At 37.7% G+C, this 24,352-nt stretch overlaps 1 protein-coding gene across 2 annotated transcripts in view; it reads right to left on the bottom strand.

Annotated features, from left to right (window-relative positions):
- The window catches only part of LOC149260326 (rsm22-cox11 tandem fusion protein 2, mitochondrial-like), a 500,616-nt gene that overhangs the window by 427,548 nt on the left and 48,716 nt on the right, over positions 1 to 24,352 (bottom strand). For both annotated transcript variants that reach the window (XM_089420308.1, XM_089420298.1), the window contains exon 3: positions 8,414 to 8,679. In XM_089420308.1, coding sequence (XP_089276434.1) covers positions 8,414 to 8,679 — 266 coding nt within the window. The remainder of the gene's footprint in view (positions 1 to 8,413; positions 8,680 to 24,352) is intronic.

The following is a 24,352-nucleotide window of genomic DNA, read 5'->3' as shown; positions in this document are numbered from 1 at the left end:
TAGACAAACAGTGACTTCCGTCAATGTATGACTTTCATTCACACACGCGTTTTGCCTGAAGCTTTGTTGGCGTGAGTTATGCATGCAGACAAATAAATCAATATTCTGGTTAAGCGTGGATCGAACAGCAGGCCTCTCAAGCCACTGCCGTCACCTGTGCTCACGTCAAAATCTTCATGTTCTTCACGCGTTCAGTTTCTTTTTGGCTGTGCGTTGAACCGGGGTCAGTGTACACAAATCCGTCCACCGAGGAGTCTTGCCCAGTATTTCACGCAGTGGATATCAAGTATTATTCAGAACCGGATTTCTCAGCACCAGACGCAAGGTATCCGCCTCAGGTAACAAACGTAAATCACTTTCGATTTCTGCTGAAGAGGCATCGCATGCCAGGTAATGTGTCTGCGTTTTTTTTTTCGATCAACGTTTACCTGTGACTGTCTTGCTGCTGTGGCTAGGGTTTCCATACATGATTCGTGCCCTCGTTGCAGTCTCATTTCCACGCGTTTTTGGAGTTCTGTATATTAACACAAGGCTGCGGGTTTTCGTTTTGAGTATTTTGGGATAGGCGTAGTGTCATTACGGCTTCATGTTAGACTTAGCATAATTTTGTGTAAATAGAAATGAAAAGAGTTTTGTAATGTTACGTTTCCATTTTTTTTTATTTTAGATTTAATTTTAATTTTAATTGTAGGTTTAGAAATTAGCTTTTTATTTACGATTTATTTTTGTTTAATTTAGTTTAGTTTTAAAGTAGATTTTAATTAGATATTAAATTTATATTTAGTTTAGTTTTCTTTTATATTTAAAATAGATTTTTAGATTTGAATTAGATTTTTTTTATTTTTTGACTTAGATTTTAATTTAGGTTTTAGGTTTTATTTTTTAGCCTTTTAAATTTAAATTAGATTTTAATTTAGGATTTTGATTTAGTTTTAAAAAAAAAAAGATAAAAAACAAAAAAAAAACAAAAAACAAAAAACAAAAAAACAAAAAAATTTAAAAAAAGATTTAAAAAATTTTTGAAAATATAAAATTTTCGTGGAAAATTATTTTTGCCAGTCTCAGTTGTTTTTTATGTATATCTTTCATGCTGGGATCTAAGTTTTCAAGCCGAGATGCGAAATTGATATCTGGTTAATGGTTTATAATTCTCGTGGTATTTTAAGGCATTTATCTGTTAAAATTTTCAGTTGCTGGATATCGTTTTGGTCATTCTAAGAGCATTGTGATTTTCGTTGATGATAGACGGTTGCTGTTCATGATTCATCTTTCTTATCATTTAACAAGTAATCATTGCAATAATAATCTCTTAAGGCACTGGTCTGCTCAATTAATCAAATCATTTTAGTGCTTATCTCAATCGTGTCTCGTGTCTCCCAACCAACTGGTCGACAGTTGGTCTCATCATCTCACAGGGTCTACCCCCCTTAGCCGCGGGAGACAGGCTTAAACGGAGGGATCGGGGATCAGAGTGACAGCCCCCGATCCGAGCGTTGTCGTGTCAATCCGCGCGACAACACATACCACTCAGGTGGGAGTCCTCCAAGGGTGGTGAGAGTAAGTTCCCTATCAGGAATGACTTCTCCAATCGAGAGTAGATCATTCTTGATCTTAGTAATCCTCAAGAAATAGGATTGAATATCCTTGTCCTTGCCCTTCTTAATATCCTTCAACTTATTCTTGAGAAATAGAATTTAATTAGCATTACTAACCTTGAACCAGTGTTGCAAGAAACGCCCCCCCCCGCGGATCAAAAGCTCGAAATGCGATCCGTATGGATCTGTGGGTGATCCGCCCTCTAAAATGCTTTTCGGAAAAACCGAAACAAGGATCGGGCTGAAAAATATGGTTCTTGCCATATTTCGGAACTGTACGGCCCAATCTGCGTTTCGGTTTTTCTTAAACGTGTTTCGTATGGCGGATCGATCGTACAATCCGTTGCGTTTCACGTCGTTGGGCAAGTAATCGTTTCCGTCGTCCATGACATTTCGGGTCGAATCTGTACGGATCGCAACCGCTTCGCTGGGCAAGCAGTCGTTTCCGTCGCACGGGCCACAACGTGATGATTTTTTTTTTTCCTTTTTCTGTTTTTCTTTGTTGGGGGTGGGTCCACCTTGGGTTAGGGTGAGGAGTGAAGGGATTAAAGACCCTTTCATCTCTCATTTGCTCACTTTTATTTTATAATAGCTTGGAGAAGAGAGGAGAAAGAGAGGAGAGCTTGGAGAAGTGAAGGAGGAGGAGCTAGAAGAAGGAGGAGCTTGGAGGACTTCCATCTACAAGAGCTAAAGAGGTAAGTGCAAACCCCAAACTCGCTCATTTCTTTGACAATGTTTTTTGTCTTTTTCTCCTCCCTCTCCTACTCTTTCCCATTCTTTCTACTTGTTCATTTAATTGCGGGTTGTCCACCACCTATATCCATATTCCAAGATGGTGCTCTTTTGGCTTCTATGTATCATTCCATTTTTGGTTTTAATAATGGAAAGGGGGAGTAGGAATAGAAGGGAAGAAGAACAAGAGGGTAGTGGTCCCATTATGAGTGACCCAATGTATCATGAGGAGGAAGGGTTTGAAGAGGAAGGGGATGAAGTTGAACCTGAAGGGAACACTGAAACGCTAGAGGGGAAAGTTGAATTAACACTTTTGTGAAACTATGTGACCAAACTTGAAGGGAGAAAGGGTGGTGGAAGCTATAAATTTTTGTGCCCTCATGGTTGTCATGGAGGAAAACCATTTATTGGTTCATATACCCGTGTGATGAGGCATCTTTGTGGGGTGATGGAGAGTGATGATAAAAAGGGTGTTGTGCGGATACAAATTTTCCCAAACATTTTAGTTGAAAAAAGAAGAAAATACATCCAAATAGAGGAGGTTGCACAACAAAAAAGAAAGAAACAAAAAACTCATTTTGAATCAAATGCAACCTCTAGATTTGGTAGCTCATCTCCTCATGGTACTTCTACAAGCTCTGCAGGTAAAAGAACAATAGGGGATTTCCTAAATGTTGTTGGGAGGGATGATGTGGATGGAAAGATAGTCTGATTTCTTTGTGCTTGCGGTGTACCATTCAATGTGCTTCGCTCTCCCTATTGGCATGAAATGGTAAGGGCCATCAATGAAGCCCCAAAAGGATACAAGTCCCCCAACTATGATAAAGCTAGAACAATGTTATTAGAAAGAGAAAAGGCAAAAGTTCAAAGAGCTTTGACACGTTTTACAAATGAGTGGGTAGATTGTGGGGCATACATTGTATCAGATGGGTGGACAAATATTAGAAACCAACATTTGATAAATGTTCTTGGTGTTTCTGCTAGTGGTGCAGTATTTATTACATGTCATGACTCCTCTTCCATCAGTGCATCTTCCCAAAACATTGCAGAGCTCTTATTGCAATCAATCAGAGATGTTGGTCTGAATAATGTGGTTCAAGTGATCACAGATAATGCAACAAATTGTAAGACAGCAGGAAAATTTATCGAGCATACTCATCCACACATCTTTTGGTCTGGGTGCCTGGTTCACACATTAAACCTTTTAATACATGATATTGTGAAGCATAAAGAATGTGGGTTTATTAATAAGCTTTACAAGAGAGGGAAGCAACTCATTAAATTCATTACAGGGCATACAAGGGTAAACTACTTCTATGGCACTTACTCCAAGTTGCAGTTGCTTAAAGTTGCAAAAACAAGATTTGCCAGTTATTACCTCACCTTTAGGCGGTTAGTGAAGATGAGACAAGATTTAACTAATATGGTGTGCGCTAAATCATGGGAGGAAATTAACATTGATAGAGATAGTGCTAATGTAGCCAAGGACACTATTCTTGACATGTACTTTTGGTCACAGGTTAAATATGTTTTGCAATTCACCAAACCAATTTTGGAGATTCAGATCGACCAATATTTGGGGAGGTGTATGAGCAAATGGATAGCATGTTGGAGCAGATTAAAGACATTGTTGAGCCTAGAGATATCACCTTGTACAATTATATTCGTGCAAAGGTGGAAAACTGATGGGAAATGCTAAATGTTCCATTGCATGCATTAGCATATGTTTTGACACCTAAATACTATCATCCATCGTGGCTTTCAACACCAGCAATTAGGGGGGAGCAAGAGAAAAACACATCAAGATCAAGAGGTTCACAAAAAATATATGATTGCATTGAGTAAATTAGTCCCTGATGAGGAGGAGGTTGCCATGGTACGGAAACAGTTGAGCAACTATACGCTTAGCACTGGTCCATTTGGGAGCATGCATGCAATTAGAGATCGAGAGACTTTTTCTTCTCTTGAGTGGTGGAACATGCATGGAGGTGCTACTCCACTTCTACAGACTTTGGAATTGCAGGTGCTATCACAGGTGGTAAACACTTCTTCTATAGAGAGCTGTTGGAGCTCTTATTGTTTCATCCACAGTGTTACAAGGAATAGGGTGAGTTTAGACCAGGCAGAGAGCTTGGTTTATGTTCATTACAACTTACGATTGTTGTCCCATTACTGTGATGATGCAAAGACTAATAAAGACCTTAAGGTTTGGGACAAGAATCCAGAGGAGCCCAATTTGGAGGATGGAGTGTTGCAATTAGAGCAATTAGAGGATGCTCTTATCCAGGTATGTCCATTGTGGTATGAATTTTGCTTATAAAGCATTTCTCTAATTCTTGTTTTTAATTTTTTTGTTAACTAGTGGTTTTTTTTGTATGAATTTTTTGAGCAATTCCAGGATGATGATGATCGAGTTGAGATGCCACCCCCATCTAGTCCCTTGGTTCCCAAGTTCCATGGTTCAACACCAACAACAGAGGGTTGATCTTCATCAATTTTAGTGCCACAACTTCCACAGGGACCATCTTCTTCATTGCCACCACATGGAGGCCCACTGCCACGTTCTCTTCGTGGTGGAGGGAGGAGAGATTAGTAGATAGATTTACAATTTACTGTTTTTGTCATAAATCTATCATTAGACTTGTAGGCTTATTGTGAATTTGACCCTTTTTGTCTTAGTGGTGACCAAGCGACCTATTTTGTAAACATTATTATTTGAATTTTGGACATGACAATTGTTGACAATTGCTCACTTGCTAGATAAATCATAATATGCTTTATGTTTTATGTTTTATAATATGCTTAAAAAATTGATGTATGTTTGTAATTGCTAGAATATAGATGATTGATGCTCGAATAATTGATCATTGATGTTCAATGGAATCATGGATGCCATATCTATCTTGATTTATGTAAAAATATGCATGTTGTCATGTCTTCTACAACTAATTTGGTATTTGGGATGTTTGTTTTGAATATAAATGCAAAAAAATATAAATATATAAATATAAATATATATATATATATATATATATATATATACAGTAGACACTTCTAAGAGACTGAGATGCTTCGCTTCCTAGAATTTTGGAAAATGACACTTCCGCGTCCCCGCTTCCAAAAAAAGTCCCCGTTTTGTGTAACATTGCCTTGAACATGCCGACGAACCTGTCGTAGATCTCCTTGGAGGTCTTCAATTCGGAGATGTAGACCACCAAATGCTTGTCAATAGAATCCCTGATAATTTTCTTTGCTTTGACTTCAGCCCTATTGTACTTGGTCTTCGCATCAGCCGGTGCATTTGAAGGAGGTTCATGGATTTTACCCTACACATAGTCCATCACTTATTTTTCTTCCAAGGTCAAATCAAGAGACATCTTCCATCCATGATAGTCAAATTTACCATGGAGTTTGTCTTCAGCAAGAAGTAGAATAAGGAATCCGTTGAACCTTTTGTCCTTGTCCAACTGTCTTTGGCGATTGCTTTTTCACTCTTGCTTGGGCTTTGTCTTCACCTCAACTCTGATACCATGTTAATTTTAGGCAACAATGGTATGTTCTATGCTTTAGAGCAATTTTACTTCAATTTCTTTATTAGCCCAGTATCAATATCCAGATTAGCAATCACATCAACATGGTAGTAAAATGCAGTATGAACATAAACATAAACAATAGAAGACAAGCCAAGACAAGAGGAAACTAGATGTGGCACTAGCGTGGGACAAACCCTAATGTGGAGAAACCCTTGATCAAATCTTCTTTTAGTCTTCAATAGTTTAGCAGAGAGAGATAGTACAATTTACAAATCTGATAATTTATAACAGCAGCAAAAGAGCCCTAACCAGAAAAGTCAACGCTAGTCAACAGGGCAGATTTGACCCTCAGCAAATTGGTCAACTTCAGTCAACTTTAGCCTCCAAATAGCGAGATAAAACAACCCTCAAAACAGTGAAATTTGGATCAGTCAAAGTCTGGTCAAACAACCCACTTGCAGTCAGTCCTAGCTGCAATCAACAGTCAACGTTTAGCCTCGATTTTTGTGCCCAAAAATGAGGCTTACCCAAACAAAGACAGCCCTCACAGAAAACATAGTCATAGGAGGTCAACACATGCTGGTCAACACTTGATCAAACTATCCAAAAATTCAGTCTCCTGAAATTTCGGCCCCCTGAAATTTCGCTCTCCTGAAATTTCGAACGCGTGGAGAGAGAGGGAAGTGTGAAGATGATTGTGTCCAAATGAGGCTAAGTCACCTTCTATTTATATGCAACGTTGAGGATGAATAGACGTCACTGTCGGGCTTCTGAGCCTACATAAGTTTGTTGGCCGACCTTGACAATTTGACCATAATCAAAATAAATTCATAACCTCATTTGTACTTGTCAGAATTAGATGATCTTTAGATCAATCCTACACTTCTCAAAGAGAGGAATGCAAGAAAAATATCAGTTGTCATAAATAAGATGACCCATGTGGAGTTTGGTCCTAATTTCCAATTTTATCAGAACCACATGTAGCTATAGCATCAATCATAGGTTAATAATATGTAGAATTAGCAACACTGAAAGGTATATCTACATCATACCACAATCTAACAATGCATTGTCAAATAGCCTTTTTCTCTATCTTCTTCCATTTGGCATCAATGGTGGGTGGAGCACCAAGGGTGGTGCGAGGTACAAAGAGTCAATCCCTATACATGCCCTTTTCAAACTAGATGAACTAAGGCCAAAAGCAAACACACGATCATATCCAACTCTAACAACGAAATTAGAGGATTCTTCAAAACTAAGGATATGTGCTTTAAGATCAGGATCCATGAAAACAACATCATCCTTTTTATTTCTACCTATGTCCTTTTTAAATTTCTTGTTCTTGCTCTTCTCTAGTAGGAAGGCTTCAATCAAACCCATCATATGACATTTTAGGTCATCAGAGACTTTATCACAAGGTAGCCCCTCAAATGTGCTAAGTGTTCCTTAATCCTATGGCTCCCCCCACCTTTAATTTTCTCCCCACAATAGTTGAAACTTTTATCCCATTTTCATTCAAATGGCAATGTAACCATGTTGGATCATTCTCACTTTTAGGGGCCATGGCAACCTCTACAGCAACAAATAAAAATCTGCATACAAAGCCCTAGCAATTCATTATGGCAACTTGAATAGGAAGAAGTTTTCATTCAATATCATATCAAAAAAATGAGTGATAAGCAATGCTCTATAGAAAAACAAGTTTCTGATAATAACTAATATGGTTTAATGACAAAAAAATAATTTGCAAGAAATTAGTATCAAATCAAGTGTTCGAGATGCCAGAGATCATATCAATATAAATAAAGGAGCATAATACCTTAATAAAAAGCCAAATTAGCAGCATGATATGAAGACATGAAAGGTAAAACCAAGAGATGTGAAGACCAGAGCATCACATTAACCATGAGACATGCATTATACAAAATGAAGCTTCACCTTAAGAGCATGAAACCTTCCAAATGAGAATCTCAATTTCATGTAGAGGGATGTTAGAGCAGGATGCCTTTAGACAATATATAATATTTTTCCCAACAAACATAGCAAATATGAAGTGGTACAAGGCCATGACTAACATCATTCTTTTACTACACCTTTAGACAATACTTAAGATTTTTCCTAACTAACACAACAAATACAAGTGGTACAGGGCCATGACTAACATTAGGGACTATTAATCTTTTGATATTACACCTGGGAATCAGAACTAAGATACCTAATAGCTAGATCTAAAGACCCCATTACAAATATGTTATAATAGATATGAATATTACTTCACCTTATATTTAAAATGGCATTGACAAAAAGGACTAGGTATGGAAGGTAGGGACAAATCCAAATCATAGTATCAAAGCCGTATTGGCAGAAATAATTGGAAGGTCGGCCAATGGCCTCCAATGGCAGTATTTAAATTTAGAAATAAACACATTTCACACTTCTCCCATCAAACATAAGTTACACAGATTTTTTAATTTTATATTCACTGTAAAAGCCTTAAAGTGAGACTTACTTTATTAGTAATAAATAGTGCTACTAAAAAGTAAGAAAGAAAACCTCTCTCAGGACTCGATGGGCAGCACAATACACAGCGGGCATTCGAGTTGCTACATAGGCAAGTGTCTCATCATCCTTGTATCTAAGGCCTGCATCTTCATAAGAACTCTTTAATTTCCACCGCTTAGAACGTTCATTTGCATCAAATATATCTCGGAAATCTTCACATCCATCTGCAGATTTCAGTTGAGTACTAACATTCTTAAATTCATTCATGGCGTCAGACAATTTTGACACCTTCTTTTTCATATCTTCCTTTTCCTGTTCTGTAGAGGCAAAGAGACAGAGTCAGGCAATGGGTTAATATCAAAATAATATCCCAGACTACTATTTTAATAGCAATTTTCAAGAGTTCCATTGAATCAATTAACATATACAGGACAGTTTATATATGTCGTTACATACAAACTTCTTAGATATTTCCAGCCATTACTTGTGGATACCTATGTTGATTTTGATATTTCTACTTTATCACATCAGTTAAGGCTAAGACAATGCCATGTTAAAGTGATTCCTTGAACACTAGACCCTTAACCATGTGGCATGCTCTTATCAGTTACAAATCCATGCACTCAAGGAAGAATTTAAGGATAGGATTTATAATACCTACAACCACATTTATTAGACAGCAGTGTTCTGCTTGCCATACAATGAATTCATGATGCTCATAAGGAGATATCTTTCTGTCAGCAATCACAAACCGTTAAGTATTCTAGACAAGTGAGATAGTATAAGATTTTATAATTTTGTTTCTGTCCACAACTGACCAAAATAGGTCACTGGAACTAGAAAGTACAAGAAGCCACAGTAGTGATGTGGGAGTGCCAACACAACTCATAATTGCCAATAGAAATAAAAGTAAAATAAAAGCAGTGAGTAGAAAGACGTAAACCTCAGCAAGAACTAAATATGGGTCTCTCTTAGCTGTAATCCAATGGTTGCCATCTCTCTTGGCCAATAGCAAGTGCTTGACTAACATCTCTTTAAGCCTGTTTTTCTAACTTATTTCAAGTTGTTAGTACGCAAAGCAATGGCTCTATCATAAAAACAAAGGTTTTAATGCCCTATGAGTCAACCTGATAAACTAATGAGTCTGATAAGTAGGTTGACCTGACAATTTCAGTCGTAGTGTGGTGCAAAGTCAGCTAACCTGCAGAATTTCATGTGACTACCATGTCTGGTGCCAAGTTATTCCAGAGTTATTGGCCAGCTTATTCCAAAGTATAGTGCTAAATTTTCTGAGTTTCTGAGACACTCCGGCATGGCCGTCTTGCTAAGTTATTCCCAAGTCCAAGTTTGACGATCTTGATAAAAAATTATGTCCATTGTTCTCATTAATTACATTGTTTCCATAGATTAAATAACATGAATCATAGGGCAGTCATGTATTAGAGTGGTTTTGGAAGTTCTTTATTTAAAGGAAGTGTGGAACAGTGGAAGAAGCCAACGGCTTTAATTAAATATATTCAAAGAGCTTGACTTTCTTTCACATGTGACTTAATGAAAATATCATCTCGGGACACGCCTGGAAAAAAGTATGAAAGGTAAAAGAAGCAGATCTATTCCTTAAGGATGAAAAATATAATATAGTAAAAGATGAATGGATATACTCTCCTTCATTTTGTTAGCCTTATGTAAATATTTTTTGTAATTTTCATAAAACAAAAAAAAGATGAGAAATAGATGAATAATAAATTGGTTAGTCCTTTATTTATACAACATGTCACAAGTCACGTGACCTTTCATATAAAGAGCCGACTCTTCATAAGTAATTATCTAATGACTTATCTATTACTATGCCTTGACATTTTTTAGATTGTACTTTATTAAAAAGTAGCTTTATGTTCTATCGTTGACATGACATGACAAAGTATTTTATCATATAATGTTGGATTGACTAGCCTATAGACTGAAACCATTAATAAATGTTATCCATATACAACACATCCTCTTCTGAAATGCTTCAACCTTGAAGCACTGGCAAAGAAGGACCCCAATATTATATTCTTTGCTTTCCCAACGTGTTTCTTCTTTAGGGAGAGTTTGCTATGGAACAGGATATTCATAAATGATTTTGGCACACAAAATTTGGAACTGACTTCGAGAATTCCTTCCAGATCGAGCACAAGTCTCCCTTCTTTGTCCGCGAGTAGTAATTCTGAATCCTGACTGAATTGACATCATAGGAACTAACTTCTTCTTCAACAAGAGACATGGAAAACATCATTTAGGGCCTAACCACTATGAATAAGAACAAAACTACTGTACAAAAGACAAAGGAATACCATGAACACAATATTTTCCCTGGAGAAACCCAGTTTGTGTAAGAAGTTAAAACTCCAGCAAAATGAAGGACTGTGTCTTTCTTCTTAAAATCAGAGATTACAATGTAATATACAAAGATCACCAAGCCCACTATGGAGCTATGAGACTTTATGGTCTTCCACAATCACTGAAAGTCGCTATTACTAAACCTAGAGTCAGGCAGCTCCCTCCCATTCAAAACACTAATCTCCAAGTTCAGTTTAGCAGTCAATCTTCTGTATGAAGATTCTTCCTCGTGACCTTGGATATTAGAAGACTTGGGCTTCCTCACTCTTGTGTTCCCCCAGGATTGTGCAACCAGACCTCCTCAGCCCTAGTCACTCCCCTGCTGACATCATCCACTAGTACATCAACCCCTTCACAGTGATTGATGACTTTAATGAGGAGCCTATCTCTCTGTCCCCTCACTCAACCTCAAAAGCAAGCTTTGGCATGCCTTGACATTCTATCTTTTGCACTATGCCTAGTTTCAATTTTTAGCATTTCTCTTGCCTTCTCTTATAATTTCCTTTAGCTCGATATTTAGATCCTTATCTTTATCTTCTTATGACATTATAACTTATTGATATAGGAGTTAACTTTGCACTCCCCCTTTGCCCTTACACTAGATGTATTTTTTTAGTCCCATTGACCTACATTTTGAGGTCATTCATTGGACATCAATAAAATTATCTTAACTATTCTTCACCACTGCTTTGTGATGAAAATTATTAAATTGCTACAAAAGGAGTTAAACCATTTCCCTCTTTAGGCTAGGGTTTATCACCCTTTCTTAGTTGCTAGTATTAGGGTTCTTGGCTCTCCTGGTGCTTCTAGGGTCTTTTTGGAAAGCAATCTATTGCTAACTCCACAGGTGGTGCAAGACTAACATGGCTTTTAAATGGTGTTGAAGTCGATAGAGTAACCATCTACCTATTGAGAATGTAACTTTAGCATGCTAACTTCATGATCTGGATTTAAATAGGAACGCAACAAATGACAAATATAACCATAAATACAGAGATGCAAAAGAAATAATAATTCAGTTTATAAATATCAAATACTGAAAATATGCTTACAAGCAGAAATGGAAATAAACTAGCTAGGGCGATGGTAGCTTTCCTCTAAGAAGAGATGTGGCAGCTACATGCCTCTAAACTATGTTACAATGAGGCTCAAAAGCCTATTTATCGTTGAGAAACAATGGAAAACCCTAAATATCCAAAAACCTAACCCTAGGAGATGAAGCACCAAACTATGGACCCCGTTTGAGTAAATTGGTACATCAACTTCTCAGGGTCGTAACTTTGGCATACGATCTTTGTTTGATGCACACGACACCTCGTTAGAAAGATCTATTCGAACTTTCGAATGGCCAACATTGGTCAATGACCCATGTTGGCCCCTGTTTTCCCAAAAAACGTTGTTTAGGGCCTCAAAACGACTCCGGAAGTTCAGGACCCGAAAAACTACCAAAAATAGTAAATTGTGCAACAATTAAGGAAACTGAAAAACTGAAAGAGACAGTTGTAGGGGTCCAAGTGGGATAGGCGGGTGACCACCAAAATCCACCCGAATCATTCCTCCTCCCTTAGGAAGCAATGGTCCCCATTGCGTTGAGTGCCTCCATGAGATGGGGAAACTTCTGCTAAACTTGGTCCCTGGTGAGCTGTTCTGCAATCTCTGATGTGTCCAGTAATGGTGGGAAGCATGGTCGAGGGTGGTCCACATTGAACACTCGGTGCAAACCAAGGAATGGGGGAATGTTGTGCTCCAAAGCATTGTTTCCCACAGCCTTGGTAATGGTGTAAGGACCATATCGGAGTGGTCTGAGCTTTCGATGGGCTCTTGTAAGGCGTTCTTTCTGTAGATGCAACCAGACTTTGTCGCCCACTTGAAACTTGTGTGGCACCCGATGTTGATCATGTCGCTACTTGTACTTGGCATTTTCCAGAATGGAGCGGCAATATATCAGCCCATTGGGTAGAGGTGCTCCGGGAGTCAGATCGGACGAATGCTTAACCTGACAGTGCAACGATACCCCTGTAGGTGAGGAGAAGATGTCCCTGTGTTCTTTCATGACCGTATCCACCTGCTTCTGTTGCATGGAGGAACCCTTCTCGAGGGCCATGGATGTGGCTATGATCTTCCCCTTACTTTGAGAGCGAACCAGAAAGAAAATGAATTTCCTAGTCTAGGAGATGATCTTACTGCATTTCTTAGTAGAGATCAAAGAGGTGGCGGTAAGTGGGGCTACCTCCGTATCCTGTATAATGAATTACCAAAAGAAATAATAACAGCGCGAGGCCTTGACTCATACACAGCATGTCGCTTCCACAAGTATGGTTGGCCTAATAATACATCGCAAACATCAAGAGGTGCAACATCACACAATACTTCATCTGTGAAGGGCTTGATGTTGTAGGGAAGGCGACACTGTTGGCGGACTCAGAGATCTCGTCCTTGGTGAAGCCACCCGATGGTATGGTCAGTAGGCCCAGCCGCTTCACGACCTCTATTGAGCTGAGGTTCTTTTGGCTGCCACTGTCGACAATGAATTGCAGCGGCAAACCCTTCACCCACATTTGTGAGTGGAAAAGACGTTCCCCCTCCTCTAGATCTTCGAGCTCATTCTTCTGGATCTTGGCGGTGGCAACAGTGGCACAAGACTCCGCATCAATGATCTGATTCCCTTTGTCATTCCTCTTGTCGGGTTCTGACTCAGGGTCAGAACATGCATCTGATTCTGAAGCCTTCAACTCAGCCACCAACGACTGCTTGGCTCGACACTCACTTGTGTTATGAGTGGGGCTCTTATGGAACTCACACCACTTTCCTGTGTCCTTCTTTGACTTCGTGGTGTTGTTATTTTCTTGTGGCTTCGACAGGTTGTCTTGGGTCACACCGTCTTGGCTTTGTCCTTGGTTCTACGGTTTGGGGAAACCTTTCCCTTGCTTCAGATTCGCAGATCCAAAGTCTCGCTTCTTCTGTTTAAATTTCTGCTCGATCTTCATAGCATATCAGTACGCCATGTCGAGCGAGGAGATGTCCAAGAACTCCATTTCATCATGGATGTACCTTTGTAGACAGTCGCGGTATTTGAGTACCAAATGCCGTTGAGAATCCTTCATACCCAACTTTGTGCAAAGGTTATGAAAAATATTGGTAAACTCTGACACGTCTTGGTCCCTTCCCTGCCACAGCGTGGTCCACTTTATGTATTTATCCTCATAGCTTCCGACAAGGTAGTATTGCTCCTTGATGGCATCCCAGAATGAATTCCATGTGGGTGCGTCTGAAAACAGTGAGGTCGTACTTTCATCCTTCTACTCGCAGTAGGTTTCCCACTAGTCCTTGACGTGGGGGGTGGCTTTAAGAAGAGCGAAAGTAATCTTTTCCCGATTGGAAAAATCATGAACGGAAAAATATCCTTCTAGCAAATTTAACCATTTATCTACAGCTTTTACATCTATCTTACTCTCAAATATGGGAATGTTAAAGTTAACTTGTACCTTAAAGGGTGTGGCGCTTCCAGAGTAGCTATTGGAAGTAGATGCGTTGCCCCTAGGTAGTCGTTGAAGGATCTGGGCAAAGTCGTCCATCATCGCATTCCTTTGTCGCTCAAGGGCTTCTTCGAGCAAAATTTTGATATGATCTCCTACCCCCTCGTCTTTCTTTTTATCCGTCATGGGAGGTCGTCAAGATTTGCGAGGCTGGTCTTGCAAAGGTTTGACCAGTTCAAGCCCCAACTCCTTATATCTCGACCTCGTTGGGGACATACAAAGAAAAATAGAGAAAGAGCAGACCGCTTTGATACCACTGATCCAGATTTATACAGGAACGCAACAAATGACAGATATAACCGTAAATACAGAGATGCAACAGAAATAATACTTCAGTTTATTAATATCAAATACTGAAAATATGCTTACAAGCAGAAATGGAAATAAACTAGCTAGGGCGATGGTAGTTTATCTCTGAGAAGAGATGTGGCGGCTACATGCCTCTGAACTGTGTTACAATGAGGCTCGAAGGCCTATTTATTGTTGAGAAACAATGGAAAACCCTAAACATACAACAACCTAACCTTAGGAGATGAAGCGCCAAACTATGGGCCCTGTTTGGGTAAATTGGTACATCAATTTCCCGGGGTCATAACTTTGGCATACGATCTCCCTTTGATGTGCACAATACCTTGTTAGAAAGATCTATCCGAGGACTACAACTTTCGAATGGGCAACATTCATCTATGGCCCATATTGGCCCCCGTTTTCCCAAAAAATGTCGTTTAGTGCCTCAAAACGGCTCCGAGAGTTCAAGACCCAGAAAACTACCAAAAATAGTAAATTGTGCTACAATTAAGGAAACTAAAAAACTAAAAGATACAGTTGTGTGGGTCCAAGTGGGATAGGCGGGTGGCCACCAACATCTACCCGAATCAATTCGTTTCTTCAAAGTAATAAATCTCTATAAAGCTCTAAACTAGCTCTATGGCCAAGAAAATAATAGTCTATCTCCCATCAATTTTGACCCAAAAAATGCTTAGAAAGGCCCAAAACAAGTTGTGAAAGCTCCAAACCCAAAATTCATAAATTTATGGTCTATTCCAAAATGGCCCCTACAAGTTCACGAATCTAAATATCCCACTCCATAAAATAACTCTAGAAGGAAAAGAAATGCAATTGATCCATTTCAAATCATACCTTATCATTTTGGGAGGATATTGGTCTACAAGATTCAAAAGTCTTGATAATGAAGGAGATGAGGAAATAGTTCCTCGACTATCTCCTTGGAGTTACATTTTGCCTTTCAACCCCAACTACCAAAGTACTTGTTGTCCCCTTCTGGTCGTCTTGATCTTCCCTAGCAAAAACATTGATCCACAAACAAGGGACTTATAGCCCACTCACTTCACCAACACAAATATAGAGGAGATGTTTCTTCTCAGCCCTCTTTTCAATATTTTATAAAGACCATTGTCTTCTGAAGGCTACTAGGCCTGGTCTTGGGTGTAATTTGTAAGAAACACTAGATTTTGCCTTCCATAATGCTACTAGGCCTCTACTCTGAAAAAGAATAATCTAACTCCTTTATCTGTGTAACCTACACACACAAAAAACAAATGACAACACAACGATAATTCTCTATTCTCATTAGGTCAACCAATGACGGTACTCTGTCATTGAGAACTCTGTATAACATGTTCTCTAGCATGCCAATCAAGTCTTTGTGTTTAAGTTATCGGCTTCAAGGCTTAGGATCATGATGAAGTTCTAACTGACCACTTCTTCACCATTCTCCGGTAGACGTGAAAAGAGGATTTTGTTTACATTGCTTGGTTTCCAAACCAATTACCTCACATACAGCATGTATTCTGAAACGCAACCTCAACAAGTCCGGTGGAGATCAACACAAAGTTGACTCAAACTTCCAATTCATGGCATTGCTCATCTAAATAGATAATGTTTGTTGGCCTACTCTCTAAATGTGTAAAACTCAACCTAGGTAAAATGGAACTTCAATTCTATTTAAGGTCATCCTTCTCATAAGCAATTGGTAAGTGTATGCTCCCACAGAGTTTTTGGAGTTCTTAAAGTCACTCTGTAATGCTTCACACACTGTGCATTACATCCACTACAATGCTATCCTCAATGGCTTTCTTAAGGGAAGGTAAGGTAATGGAGATTTAATAATGTGCTTGGTTTGAAGTATCTAACTAATTGCCAATGTTGTCTACAGTAAGTTTATACAAGAATTTCTCCATAATATTCCAGTGACAAATGGTATATAGCTCCAATATTAGATAAGAATAAAACTTCCCTACTCACTGCCATCGTTACCAAGCATTACCACATACCTTCAAATGCAGTAAAATAATTTGACTAGCAACATTTACAAACCACTGATTTCATTGGAGATTCCTCATATATTACACATTGCACCTCTTGATGATTGCAAGCCCCATCAAATGCATATGTTAGATATTGTTTCATTTGTCAACGTACACTTCAACAATAAGCAAGACAAGAACGTTGAAACCATTGAACCATTGCAGCCACTCAATTGAGCAACTCAAATTGAGGTGCAAATTTCATTATTCATACCCCCTAAAACTTCTCTAGACATCACCTATTACACTACAAATACAATTTTATTAGCAATTTCCGCAGTGTGGAAAATCTAAAAATTTTAAAAATGACTACCTAGACCTAACCAAATTCCACAAAAATTTTTGTGTGATCTAGTATGGTAATATACATCGACTCTAGACACTAATATGTGTCAGGGGCTCAACCTTCAAACTATCACCCCGGCTTTGGGGTAAAAAATGAGTGAAAAAGCCCATAAAATTATCCGCCTCTAAAAAAGAAGGGATAATTAACCAGATAAAAAAACACTCCAAGGTGTACTCGTTTGTTGATCAAGTCCCAACATCATAGGCCTGTTACAGACTCAAAACTCATCATTACTAGTATCACTTATTACAATTCCCCACAGGGTGTGGAATCTGGGTACAAGAAAGATGATGAAAAATAGAAATAGAGTTTAAAAACTTTTGTTGGTTGATGATATCTGATGGTACAAGTGTCCTTTGGATCATCCTTGGGCATGGAGTCTTCATATAATCACCAGGGACCACTCCAATGGTCAACATTTGGCTCCATATGGAGATGCATGCTAGATATGAAATGATAGTGTGCAAGAACTTCGAATCTGCATCCACCGACAAAAGACATATATCAGCAGTATCTATTCAAAAATAACATAAAGTACAAAAATGGAGATTTATTCTAAAAGCATAAATGACAGTTTATTCATGAAATAAAATGACAAGGGATAGGGTTAGAAATATGATACAAAAAGATGCCCCATGGTATCATATGTCCTCAACGAAGTTCATGCTGAGAACCTGCTTACTTTCAAGCAAATCCATGGGCTATGTCGATGTGCCATGTCCAATTCTGAATATCTGAGGACTTTGATCAATCCCAATACTGTGTTGTACATGGCCATCAGATTTACCAAATCCTTTCCACATTTTTCTTTTCTTCTTAATAGATTGTGATGTTGATGTTGAAGTGATCAAAGTAAACCTTTCTGCATGATCTTGAACATGCTTTAATGGAAAATTTGAAGTATCCAAGACTTCTTTGACCTGCCTTTGTCCATTATGCTTCTACTCTAACATGGGAGATGGAACAATCTCATAAGTATAAACCTGATTCCCCTTAGTTTCCTTGCTATCCAAGTCTCCATCAATTAGCCATTTTTCAGTGGAGTAAATGACCTCCTCATAATGAGATGAAGATTGCTTCAGTGGATTGGGAGGTTTATGAATTGTTTCTTTGTTCTTTTCCCATCTGTCATATGTTCTAAGCTGGAATTTTTGTACCTCTAATATTTCCATTTCCTCCAACCTATTCTGAAAAGTGATTTGATTAGCCTTCGTAACACTTATTTCCTTGGCATGATTTGTTTCAATGGTGTTGATTAATAGCACTTGTTTTTCTTCCATGGTGGGCAACCTATTTTGAGAAGTGGCCATTTGATTAGAATGATTTACTTCCATGGCCTTTATTACTTGTGCATGATTTACCTCCATGGTCTTAATGAGTTGAACTTGGTTGAGTTGCATATCCTTAATTATTTGAGTCAACCCCTTGATGAGATCCTTATCATTCTCATTTGCTTTCGCTCTGATCTTTTTTTAATCTCCATATTTTTCTTCAAAGGCATCAATGATTGATTCTAGAGAATCAAAAAATTGTTAGCAGGTAGTTCTACGAACCAATCCATTGCATTTCCATCTAATGAAAAGATGAAAAGTCTCATTTTAACATCCTCAAGATTAATATCATGGCACCATTTGCTCACACAAAGGTGGAAATTCCTAAGGTGAGTTTCAGTACTAATGGCATTGTTACCTAGAAAACTAAGCAACCCTTCAATAGCCTCAATGGCTTCATCCAGAATGAAATTTGGATAGCTTGAAATGCTAGTAAAATCACAAGGGGCAAACAAATCATTCATGATTCATGCTCACTTGACCCTGAAAAATCAAATGGATACCAAAGAGAGGCTCCTATCCAAGATTAGCAAGAAATCTACAAGAAGCTTGCTTCAAGCAAAAAATCCTTGCAGAAAATTAAATAAGTGGAGTTGCCACTTGAACAAGAATCTAACTCTAAAATCCAACATGCAAAAACCAAAAATTAGTCGTATTTCCTAGGTACAAGAAGACTTGTCCCCGCAACGGCGCCAAAAATGTTGATCCTACCGCCTACACCTACCTACAAGCTAGTGAGAAAAGCCTTCAACCCCACAAGGCGTGGTTGGTGGCAGAGAACTCATAGAAGGGGTTGTCACACTATTTCTGACTCTCTCTGTTTGAGCTATCTCCTAGGTTAGCTAAGGGGGTTGGTCCCTAATGAAAAGTTAAGTTAAAAGATGTGAGTTTCTAGGAGAGTGTTATAGTGAAAATGGATTACATTTAAAGATTTATGAGCGAATATGAAGTAAGCAACTTGAAATAACAATGTGAATCTTTAATATGACAAAAACAATAAAACCAATGCCTTATAAGGAATTTCCTCAACAATTTAATATATATTTGCTCAAAGAAAAATGCAATGCTCTCAAAAGAGAAAGCAAAATAATCCTAAAATATAAACAAAAATTGTTAGCACAAGATATGTAAGATACAAAATGTTTTTGAGATAATACTCTTTATAAATCAAAACATGTGAAACATATCTTGCCAAAACCCAAAAATTAGTAATTAACTTGGAAATAAAAAAGAAAAGAAGTGCTAAACCAAGACATCAATATGCAATTAGACTTGAACTGTGTTGCATGGGTACCCGCACCCGGAGGTGGGGTTCTCGAACCCGTCCCGGGTTCCCGCACCCAAGTACCGGATTCGGGTACGGGTTCTTCCTAGACGAACCCAGAAGAACCGGGTTCTTCCATGAAGAACCGGGTTCTTCAAAAAAAAAAATTGGGTTCTTTTCCTTTAATGGGTTCTTGGGTTCTTGGGTTCTTTGGGTGCTTGGGTTCTTGGGTTCTTCAGGTTGGGTTCTTTGGGTTCTTTGGGTTCTTCATAAGAAAACTACATTAAAAATTTAATTTTCAAATAATTTTTTTTTATTGAAATTTAAAAAATAACTTATAACAAAGGTAAAACTTATAACAAAACCTAAAAAACCCTAAATCAATTCTTGTCAATCAATTTGGAATGAAACATTCTTCCACGGTCCTTACCATCAAAACCTGTGTTGCACGGGTACCCGCACCCGGTTTTGTAAGTTTTTTACAAGTCTTGTTTTTTAAGAATTTTTGTAAATCAATTTGGAATGAAACATTCATTCCCGAGCCAAATAACCATCAAATTATAAACTGTAAATGCACACATACAGGTTCAGACATTTTCGGTCAAATAGAAAGTAGGATTGAGACCAGCGATAAGTTGTAATCAGTTGATGCTATTAAATGGCGAAGGGCTATTTTGGACAATGGCTAAATTAAGTATCAAAATCTGCCAATTTCTCACAGCATTCTGATAACATCATGTTAAGATTAAAACTAGGAAAATATGCCTAAATCATATATGGTCTCTACAAACTTGTACACCAAGTAATCTCTAAAAACTGCGAAGATGTTTTATGTTTAGATAATTAATATTCAGGCAGAGCTTCGCACTCAAAGACAAACTATCCCTCAAGCCATCAGATGGCTGTTGTGCATTTTATTGGGAAACAAAGACTGATAAGCGTGTTTTGTGGAAGGGTAAGGCTGCCACTGTTTTTGGGATTGCTTTACCACAGAGCACACCATGCATGGGGCAGGTGGATGATTAGACATCAAGAAAATTCTAGACCACTATCAGGTTGAGAAGAATCTCCTATGAAAAAATTGTGTTTTTATATGGGAGAGACTAAACATTCAAAGCAAAGTTACAAGCTCAAGCTCCAGCCAGAATGAGCAATTTCAATAAGGAGAGAAGTTGTCTTGAAATTAGAGCAGGAGGCAGAAATGCTAACACTCCTTGGCTGTGTAGGAGGAAGGGTCTGTACGACCACAGCCTGATTCATTGATAGGTATCCTTGCAAATGAACCTAAGCTGCATAGTTATTTTAAAGCTTGTGTGTGACAAAATCTGTCCCAAGTTTCACCGAAATAGCTGAGTCTAGCATTTATCCTAGTATGTATTTTGAATTTTCAGTTTAAGTAGTAGCCTTGAGCTCTCTCACATAGTTGTCACAGTGTCATGGTTACACGGGAAAGATTCAAAAGAACAATTTTTTGGGGATAAATTTTGAAATTTCAATGTCAATGTTGAATGTTCAATGATGTGCATGTTTAAATGATTATCATTAAAGTTTTCTTGTTTAAAGTTGAAAAAATATACAAATTCAAATTTCATATATATTATTAATTATAAATTTATAATTTATAAAATATAATTATTAAAATTTAATATTATTATATTACCGGGACGAACCCACGCACCCTGTTTCCAAAAATGTCATCCCCGTCCCCGTCCCCGTCCCCGCACCCACGTTTCCTGGCAACATAGGACTTGAAGAATGAAAAGAAAGCACATGTTTGAAATGATTACAATACTTGCTTTTGGAATAGACTTTGCATATAAAAACTCAAACCATCAAGAGACAAGTAAAGTAAATGTAATGGAAAGTATTCTTGGTTATTTTTATTAATTATCTCTACAACATTATTACAATTTAACTCTTCAATCCTTGGACCTCACCTTTGCCCAAAGATATGGATCTCACGATGAGGAGTCAATAGAGGAGTAGAGGATCCCTAAAATGTCTACTTCAACCAACTTATGTTGGAGGTAAAATTTTAATGAGACTTAAGGTCTTCCAATACTGAAATGCCTAGATGAAAACATGTAAGGTTTTCCCCAAAATAAAATAATGCTACTTGCAAATACTTCAAAGAGATTGATTTGCAATGCTTGAAAATGAAATATTGTTCAACATAAGTTGCAATCATAACTTCAATTGGAGGAATAAAATTAGCTTACAAGTGTTGCATGTGTCTCATCAATGAATTAAAATGATACAAGTAATTTGCTTGAAAGTAAAATTTGTTTCAAATAGAAAATGATAATAAATTTCCTCCAATATTCAAGATAACAATGTAGCATAAAAATGAAGCATGTATTCAAGTGCTCACGAAACAATTTACCAAGGTAAATTGAAATGAATCAAAGTTTGTTAACAATATAAAATGCTTACATGTAAAGAATGAATTGCCCAAAGTAAAGTGTAAGCTTGTAGCTTCAAGCAACAATGAGATAGAGAATGCAAAGCTCAAATGAAATTGTAACAAATTTTAACTTAATGAAATGTGATAGTGAGGTTTTGTTAATTCCCAATTAAAGCATGCATGTAAGTGAATGAAGTATGGCCCACGGGGCTTCGGATTGACGGTGAATGGGTGCTTTGTTAAGGCACTCCTTGCGATAGGTCACCGGTTCAAATCCCCCGTGGGTACTTAGGTTAGTCTTATCTTAGAAAAAAAAAAAAAAAAGTGAATGAAGTATGAAATCTTAAACCATGCAAATGTCAATCCACCCAAGAGAAGCCTCCCTCTAAACGGGGAGATAGGATACCATGGGAGAAATTTCAAGCTCCCACAAGCAAATTAGATCTTTTATTAATATTACAATGAGAAGAGGGCCCTTCAAAGTCCTCAACTAAACTTCAAGGACAATCCTCACAATAATTGCCTGAAACTTGGACACTAGACCTCCTTTCTTGAGAAAGTAATGACAAGATCTCACAAAACTTATGCAAGGGAACCAAGGTGTAAGTTTCCTCCAAATGTCCACGACTTAGAGAGGAAAATGGGCAGCTCTCTAGCGAACTCAACTTGGCCAAACTAAGCCTCAAAAGGGGGCTCACGACATCCTTGGAAATTGAACCCCCAACATTTGCCAAAGGTCCTACAAACACTTGTTAGATGTTGCTGGAGGTTTCTCTTCAAAATATGCCACACAAGAGTTAGCAAACAATCGAAACAATGACTGCAAAATAAGTTAAATATTAGTGAAAAAATCAACAAGATAAAATGTATATATACAATTATAATTTACAAAAGGCTAAGTTGAAGAGTGAGAGTAAACTCTCCTCTTTGCTTAGCCATCTTCAAGCTCTTAGATAGTAAATGAAATAAATGAAGTACAATGTTTTTAAAAAGAGATTTAAATTTAGAAGCGTTCGGCTTGTATACAATCTATGTGCCACAACCACGGCAAAACCACTTCGTAAAGTAAGACTATCAAAGTTCAAAGAACAAATGAGAGCTCCTTTAAGAATGTATCAAGAGTGGGTTGGTCTCTCCAAAGACTTCCTCTCACACTTGATTCTGTGATTCCAACAAGATGTTCCCTCTACAAAACTTCAATCAAGAATTAGTTCATATAGATTTAGCAATAAACAATAATAAAAACTCTGGAGATTTATTTAAAACCAACTAGAGCATTCTATACCTAGAGCATACTTCTAAATCAAATATCAATGCAAGATAGCTCTACATTAACAAATCTACAAGAACATATGGAAACAAATTAAATCAAAGCATGAGTAAAAAGGAATTATACCAATGATCAACAATTCATCACTCTCAAAAGAAGAACACCTCATGAGTGAAACCCCAAAATCTTTATGGATATTTTTGAAAGTGTACAAGGCAACAGCACTTCCGCAAGCACAATAGCTAGTAACAATATCATACAAATGAGAGCTCAAGGCTCTATTATATAGAACTATGGGAGCCAATCCCAATGTAAAAGTGATTAAACAAGTGGCATCAGGTGACAATCCCAAAGAGAAATTCGAATTTATTGAATGGAGCTCCAATGTCAAGTGTAAAAATCAAATTCTGGCAAAGTGGACATCATTTTCTTCTTCCCCTATGTGTCAAATTCGAATTTTTATGATGCAATGACAAATGTATATGCGTGGTAACCCATGTGGGGACAATTTCCCACAAAAATCTCCACCAAATATTCTCCCAAATCCTCCCAAATGTGCATTAACTTCACAAATTCGAATTTCCAAGTAAGCAACGTTCTCATTTAAAGCTTTCTCATTTAATGTCAAAAATTCAATTTTATTTGAACATAGTCATTTCCTTGATTTTAGGAGTCCACCTCACCTTGGGACTTCACTTTAACTCCATAATTTTCCACCTCATTTCCACAACATTTAGCATGTGTGGATATTTATTTTTCTCCATTTATTTAATTTTTTGCTTAATTAATTGTCAGATTTCCCACTAAACTTAGGAAGAGTGGGTTTTAATTTTTAAAATTCAAAACACATTTTTAACCCCTCAAAGTGTCATAGTAGAAAGTTGACGGTGAAAGGTGCAAATTTCATTACTCATACCCCATACAACTTCTCTAGACATCACTTATTACATTACAAATACAATTTTATTAGCAATTTCCGCAGTGCGGAAAATCTAAAAATTTTAAAAATGACTACCTAGACCTAACCAAATTCCACGAAATTTTTTGTGTGATCTAGTATGGTAATATACATCAACTCTAGACACTAAGATGTGTTATGGGTTCAACCTTCAAACCGTCATCCTGGCTTT

This window comes from Pinus tabuliformis, chromosome 6, assembly GCF_031772625.1.
Source record: "Pinus tabuliformis cultivar Carrire ecotype Pingquan chromosome 6, CPIR1, whole genome shotgun sequence".
Taxonomy (NCBI): Eukaryota; Viridiplantae; Streptophyta; class Pinopsida; order Pinales; family Pinaceae; genus Pinus; species Pinus tabuliformis.
This window is presented reverse-complemented; position numbering and strand designations above follow the sequence as displayed.